Raw genomic sequence first — 7717 nt, 5'->3', positions numbered from 1 at the left:
ATTTACAAATACAAAATTAAAATTATCAGTATAAAATAAAAATATAGGAGGAGAAAGAGAAGGAAGAAGAAGTTGCCCAGGCCAGATCATATGTTTTAACAATTGAAATGATGTTTAAATAAAAAGGTCTTTACCTGGCGCCGAAAAACCAGTCAAGATCTGCAAAAGCATAGCCAGAAAATCATGGCTGGTTAGAGGAAGATGGCTTTCTGGAATAGAAGTGTTTTCGGGAGGTGCCAGAAACAGTACAGTGTTGGGGGCTGTGAGAGCTCCACTGGCAGGGGCTCCCACAGGCGGGACTGAAGGCAGGTCTCTGGATGGACTCTCACTAGGCCATAGGAGTCTGGAGCCACCATGGACGTGCCGTCTGATGGCCTCAGGGATGGAGCAGGCTGGCAAGGGAGACGGCTCTGCTTAGGTGCCCGGGCCCCAAGACCTGGAGAGCTGCTCACGCTCAGGCCAGAACCTTAAACCTCACCCAGGAATGCGTAGGCAGCCAGTGAAGAAGCTGCCTGCTGAGCGTGTCTGTTTAAAAAATGGGGCTTCGCAGCCGTTGGTATGTGGCAAACGAGCTAAGCGGGGCTGCTGAAATTGCCCGTGGGCCTTTCCGAAATCCGTGAGGATTTCTCTTGAAATAAATCTCGGACTTAAAAGTGTGCTTTTTTTTTTTTAAACTATTGGGGTTCTGGAGGAAAGTGAGGATTGGGGGCTGGGGGGAGAGAAACCAGCCTCTGCTGTTTGTTAGGGTTAGGGTTTGGGGAGTGCGATGTCCTCTGTGATCTCCCTGTTGCTAGGAAACCCAGCTTCCCCTGGAATTTCCCAGGCAAAGGCACCTCTAGACTGACAGGTAGTGTGCGTTAAAGGCCACACTCGGATCTTGCTCGGTCCTGCCCTTTCCAAGGGATTCCTTTTCCTGATGTAATCATTCCAGCAGGGTCTGCTTGCAGGGGTGGTGCCAGGTATCAGAAGGAACCAGGGCTGAGGCCTACAGGACACCAAAATCCACCCGTTTGCCTATGCTAATTTCTGGACGACCTACAGTCTGTGTGTCTTCCGAAGGCCAAGGGCAGGGGCAGCCGGAGGTTCAGCTCGAGTGGCCAAACCGCCTGCGAATCCGGGGGAAGGAGCTGCACAGAGCTCATCAGGGCCCCTTGCCGTTACCTCAGCAAGTGTCCATAGGCAACAGGGCCGTGGGGCAGGTGGCTGGCCAGAGAGTTGGGGCTCCAAATGGAAGATTTCGGGCTTTGAGCCTGGAAGGCCACTCCCAAACCCCCCCCCCCCCCCCGCATGTTTCTCTCAGGCTTCAATACAAAGGCCCTAGCTGGAATCAGCAATATTTAAGGAGCTGGTGTCTGATAAGACAGGGCACTCTGATCGAGGTGACCTGTGTCTCCTCCTGGTCCCCCTGGTCGGTCCTTGGTGGAACTGTGGAACGGCCAGCCTGCACTGCTGCCCCCCCCCCCACCAGCCAGCAGCCTGCGGCTCTGCCCACTCTGCAGGAGAGAAGGGGCTCGATCAGCGTGACCCCACGGCAGCCAATGGCCTTGTTAATCGTATTTGGGGCTGCTGCTGCTGCTTCATGGCAAGGCCAAGCTTTCCTTCAGGAGCAGAGCTCTCGCAGTCTGCCGGGCGGTGCATCATGGAGTGGCCAACCATCAGTTGGCTACTAAAAGGGGCCTCATCTCACCGACCCATCAGTGCCCTCCAAGGTTAAATCCTCTGCCCTGCTGATTGCTTAGCTATGAATGACGTCTGTTAAAAAGCTTTCTACGTTTCTTTCGGGATCTCTGGACTTCAGATGGTTCCAACAGGTCCCTGCTGTGATCCTTCATTTACTCTACCATTTTGCATTTATGGAGAGACCTTAACGGAGGGTCTATCCCACTATTTGTACTGCTTTGCTGGCTCTCCAGAGACAAGTGGCAGATCCCTCTTGGTGGTCACTGTGTAATTCAAGCAGAGAAATGAATTTCTGTTTGCAAGGAGCATCAGATGCATAACTGAAAAAGTGGCTCTGTGGGCCTTTGTGGCAGAACATGTACATCAAAGCTCTTCCCTCTTGCAAAGTGGTGCATAGTATTAATCTATGAAAGCATAGATCTTGATACTTTACTGAGTATATCAAATTACAGCTTTTGTCATAAGTGATGGTTCAAGCCATGGAAGGCGTTTCTTCAATACCGGATTAAAGCAACTTTGCAAGGCATAAAGCTCTTCTACTTGCTATTGATCTATATCCAGAGGCAATATGGTAGTTTGAACCGGCTTGCTGAAAGACACTTGCTCCACTAATTTGGGAGTGTGTATAAATCTCACAGCCATAAAAAATGGCACGTAGCAAGTGTGAATGATTTTTTTTTCCTGGAGGATGACAAAACTGGGGCTGGTTGTATTTGGAACCGCTGCCTGTGCTATCTAATCCTTTTAGCCAAGAGACTTCAAAGAAAGACTTATTAAAAGAAATAATCTGTTCACGCAGGCCTAATTAATTTGTGTGGGGCCAGAAAGAAAATGCTTCTTGTTATCAGTTGTACTTTAAATGGTAAAGATCATTTTTTAAAACTCAAGATCAATCAGACGCTTAGCCAAACATCCGCAGTCGTGTGGGTGGGGATACTTGGAACGCAGGCAGCTTCTTAATTTGGCTCTGAGCACTCCTGCTGGAAGCACTACTGGATGGAAGCTAAAGTCACTTCCTCTGTGTCATCCGTGGGAGACGAGACGCTCTGCAACACATGACGCATGGCACAGACATTCTCCATAAGACCACCTCGCTGCCTGAAAGCGTGCTTGAAACAGAGGCTCAGGCCTAGCCGATAGATCATCTTTTCTTTCCGGCCCCTTGGAACGTGGCCATTCTCCGCAGTGCAGTAGATCCGAGTTGATTACAGATGCTCCAAAAGGAAGCATTGATACTTTATTAGGTATAAATATAGCACAATAGCAATCTTTGTTCTCTTCTTTTGGAACAAAGCCACTTAAGACATTTGAGGCACCATCCTATGCAAATTTAGACCAAAAAGATGACAACCCTATGTTGTCTATGTTGTAAGCCGCCCCGAGGCTTCGGCGAATGGGGCGGCATAAAAATGTTTTAATAAATAATAAATAAATAAATAAACCCCTCACATGCCTTAGCCAGCCATATCATTTTTGACTCTTCTTTTGTGCTGCAGGTGCGGAGGATGGAGTGATGGCGTTTTCCAGATCAGAGACTGAAGACAGAAGGCAGTAACGTGAAGGGTCTGCTTGAGCAATACAGAGCTGGACAGGGCAAACCAGGTCCTTGGAGATCATGGAAGACGGGCAGGCGCTCCCGAGTTCCTTTGTCTTCCCCTGATTCTTGCCACCGCCACCGCCACCCCTCCTGTGGTAGCCTCTCCCTGCCCTGCATTCAGTTTCCCATTTGTCCAACCTTCTGAATGCATTTTGCAGTCTGTTCTGTATCACCTGTTGTCACAATGAGGTTGTATTAATCCAGGACAACTCCAGGAATGCATTTGTGATTGGCTCTTCCCTGCCCCCCCACCCAAGATAGACTCTCGATTGGCTAAAAGGAGGAAACTTGACCAGTGGAAGCACTGCCCACCCCCAAACTTTTTAAATTTGTATTTTTAAGAATTGTTGCTGACATCCTGCTTCTCAAAGCCTTCAAGCGCTGATGCTTCTTTTGGTCATGCTTGTGTGTTTTTTGGAGAGGGGCTTGGCCGCGTGAGGCTGGGACGGGACCGTGGCGGCTGCCGTTTGAGACACGAATGGCTTGCAGGGGTTTTGCCGGCTCCAGTGTTTTCCCTGGTTAAACATGGGGGAGGAGGGAGGGTAGTGGGATTACTGTGTTTACTTACTGCTTCACATTTGTTGTCATGGTGGGTGGGGGAAAATGTTTTGCCATATTTATTACACGCTAACTTGCCTTTTTAAAGCAAACCAACCCTTGGCTGGCAGGCGCCTTCCTCTTGGCTGCTGAGTCAGCCTTGCAGCTGGGATGCTTTCGCAGCAGTTGGCTCTGTGCTCTCCGGCTTCCGCTGAGGAGCTGGCGCTGGAAGGCGTGCCGGTCTTCCCTCACGTGTGTCCAGGCAGGAAGGAGGTGGCCCGAAGCCCCGAAGAGGATCGTGGCTTCGCACCTCCATTTGCAGACAAGAACAAGCCCCCTGTGCCCCTACCGAAGTTGTGGGGGCATGGCATGTGCCCCAGCTCTGTGCCGTGCAAGCAGATTTCCTTGCAACCGGACACTCCTTCCCCACCCATCCGTCCACTGGCCCGTGCGGCTTAGTGAGGCGTGCTTTCTCAAGCCTTTGCCTGGTCCTTGCCTTCCTGGCCTTGCTGCTCCCCTTGGAGGCAGTGTGGCTGCCCGGAAGAAATGCAGCCGTAGCAGCTGCAGCTGGTAACAACCGTTTTGCAGACCGGCAGAGGGGGTGGCGTTCTCGGCTCCATGCTCTGACTTGCCAGGAAGCGGCACTTTTCAATCACCGTGTTGCGTGTGCTACGACCCAAACCTGAGTGTTCCCTTCTCTGTTTTGTGCCATAAAGGTTAACCGTGCTTGGAGGAAGGCACCTGGGTGGCTTGCACTGATGAAGGAGTCTGGGAAGAAAGGAAATTGAAGCCAATTTTGCTGCTTCCCTTGTCTAGCACGAGCAGCTTGAGGACCTGGCCGTGGCTGACATGAGCTTTCCAGCGGCTGCGGTTGCTGGAGGCAGGTGCTATTGCGCCCTGTGTTAGCCTGGCAGAGAGAGGAGCAGTTAGAATCACCACTAGAATGAGGCATGGGGGAATATGGAGAAGGCAGGGGAGAAATTTCCCTGAATGAATTCGCATTCTCTGCCTTGCAGCAGAAGCCGTTCCCTCTCAGAAAATGATACTGAGCGTTGGCTTGAAATGTTGTAAAGTTCTCAGTGTGAGCCTCGGTTTCTTGGGGCTGGTGACGACACGCCTGTTTAAATGCACCCAGCAATAAAAGTGGTTCAGTCTTTCAGTTCAAGTTTCATTCCCCCAGGCATTTGCAAAAGGAAAACAAATGGATGCACCAAGTCAGCTCTTCCAAAGACCAACTTTAGGGTCTTTCCATGTGATCAGTGTTATAACAGGACAGGTGTGCAGCTGTTACTGTGTTGTTGCATGAAAACCAAGTGCTTTCCCCAAGGAGTCCTATGATCGGGAGTTCTTCTTTCCGTAAAGCTCAACATGGAGGGGGCTGTGGTGGGAACGTTTCCCTAGCCAGCGCTCCCGTCGCGTTGTTAGTTCACTATGGGCAGTGGGCGCACCACTGCTGGGAGTACCTCTGCCTCCCCTTCCCACTGATCCATCTCTCTGGGCCACTTGTCAAGCATTATTAATTTATTTGTCCTTCTTTTCCCTCCTATTCCCCAGCAGAGGTACAGGAGTGCTTATGATAAAAAGTGATGCCACCCAAGCCCTGTTAGCAATGTTCCCACATTTCGTGCATTCCTCTCCCCACACCTAGAAGCTGTGTACGTCACCCTGTTCTGTCCTTCTGCACAGATGTTCTACTTCTAAGTATTTTTGTAAAGCAGTTAAAAAAAAAGCTATGCCGTTCTGCATCAGTGCTGCTTATTGCCCCAGCCTCACGTACCTTCTAAGGGATGAGATATTGGTGGATTGGGGGGCCGGTGCAAAGGACCCAGTGCTCTCAGGAGAGCAAGTTCTCTGGCAAGCCCCTTGAACGGTTAGGTCTGTGAGATGAGTCGGTTGCTTTGCTGGGCTGAATGGGTACCACTGCTGCAGCTTTGCTGTTGGGCTGTGGCGTGCGTTCCCCGGATATGTGGCATTTCCAAGCTGTTCTGTCCTTCTCAAGCATCAAAGTGAAGCGTTTCTGTGGTTTTTAAACTTTTGGAGGGCTAAAAATGTAACTTGAAGCGGGTTGGGAAATACAGTTTGTAAGAGTGATTCCTTGCCTCTTGTTTTGTGTCGATCTCACTGAACGTGAAGCATCCTCTGATTTGCTCTTGGGAGAAGAGAGGTTTCAGGATCTGTGGTTGCTGAGCCCCTTTCACCTGGGAAGGAGGAACCAGTCCTATATTCACTCACCTGGGAGTGGGTCACCGTGAACTCAGTGGAACATGGAACAGCCGCCTGCCACCAGACCCACTGCTGATTCACATGCCTTTGCACACCACTTGCGTTCAGTGCGCTTCATAATGCGCTCCACTTGCGCAAGGGCAGTTCCCCACCCCAACCCCGGTGAACGAACAAGCCTTTTCCAGACACTGTTCTGGGGTGGTGGGCACGTCTGCAGCCCTGAGGAAAGTGTCGCAGGGGCGATCACAAAATGGCTGCTGTGGTGAAAGCAGCCACAGAAAGCAATTTCACAGAAAGCCCGTGCCCAGACTAAAAGGCAAGGAACTGGTCTAAGAACAGGAAAACGGCAGATGTGCAGCTTGAGCCTCCAACACCCAAGCTCTCCTGATCCTGCCACCCCACCCCCCCAAACCCCCCCCCAACTATCTGGTTTTGTTTTCTTAATATTCTGAATCAAAACGTTTTAGAGATTCAAATACTCTGACTGGAACCTCTGTATTGGCTTAGGAAATTAGAATACACATCTACAGAACTGATGCCTGCCAGGAAGAAGCCTATAAAGATAGTTGCATGAACTGTGAAATGGGCCTATTCCGTGATAAAGCACTTGAACAAACTCTTGAAAAGCATTCTGTACTTGGAAAATTCTTCCTCTGGGCAGGGGGTGTATTATATACAGGGGCAGTGGACTTAGCGGCAGGGGTTCATCGCATCACGGGGCAGATGTTTGCATGTGTGAAACAGGCCTCAGGCTATTCAGCCTCTAAATGTGCCGCCTCTTCTTCCCGGCAGCTGCAGCTGGAATAATGTGCTGCACAATCCGAGCTTTTCTTTTTCTCCTTGCGTGAGATGTCACCATTGCATTGTAAACGGAGCCGGGTGTTGGGATCAGAAAGCACGCAGAGCTGGCCTATTGATGAAATTGATGCCTGGCATGAGGAGAGGCTGCACAGGGAACTGTTCATCATGGCATGAAACAGAAGCCTGTTTTGATGCTGACTTTGCACTGTAATCTCTTTTCAGCGTTAATTGGCGACTACCTGATTGAAGGCACTGAGAAAACGGCCTTGCCCTTGATCAAATAGCCAGAGCTCTCTTTGTTCCTGTTTCCACTCCAACTCCTTTGTTTTGGGTCTTTCTAGCTACCCGTCACTCTGCGATGGGTTTAAGCCAAACACTTTTTTTAAATGCTATGTAAAAGTATAATGTTGTATAATTTTATGTTATTGGCTGTATAGGGACATCTCTGTCTGAAGCCACGTCTTTTTCTTTTGCAACCTCCTTTTCAGAAATTCAGCTATGCTGCATAGCTAGTCACAAGCCAGGATACAACTTTTCCTAGGAGTAGATGGGCAGTGACAAAAACTGGTGGGAGAACAGACCTTGGATGTTGGCCTTTGGGCTCCTTGGAGCTGAAGGAGAATAGAAGTATAAGAAACGGAGATCCACTAAGAGGGCCTTCCCTCAAACTGGTGTTTTTTGGAGGTGTTAGGCTACAGCTTCCATTGTTCTTGTTGGCCATGCTGGCAAGGAATGATGGGAATTGCAGTTGAACCCGTGGTGGGTGCTGAAGCAAAACCTAAAAGCCCATAGCGCCATAAGCAGAGAGCACAACTGAACATTCCCGTTTCAGGAACAATGTAATGAAACAGACTCAAGGAGGGGACTTGAGTGGTCATT

General features: G+C 49.9%; 1 protein-coding gene across 1 annotated transcript in view; it reads left to right on the top strand.

Moving 5' to 3' along the window:
- CTNNBIP1 (catenin beta interacting protein 1) overlaps positions 1-5905 on the top strand; it is a 31562-nt gene extending 25657 nt beyond the window's left edge. The window contains exon 6 of the mRNA XM_044445450.1: positions 3177-5905. Coding sequence (XP_044301385.1) covers positions 3177-3235 — 59 coding nt within the window. The 3' untranslated portion in view covers positions 3236-5905. The remainder of the gene's footprint in view (positions 1-3176) is intronic.
- Positions 5906-7717: the final 1812 nt, after the last annotated feature.

The sequence above is a fragment of the Varanus komodoensis genome, unplaced genomic scaffold, assembly GCF_004798865.1.
Source record: "Varanus komodoensis strain SLA01 unplaced genomic scaffold, ASM479886v1 scaffold48, whole genome shotgun sequence".
In the NCBI taxonomy this organism is placed as follows: Eukaryota; Metazoa; Chordata; class Lepidosauria; order Squamata; family Varanidae; genus Varanus; species Varanus komodoensis.
Note: the sequence above shows the minus strand (reverse complement) of the source record. Positions and strands in the feature narration are given on the sequence as shown.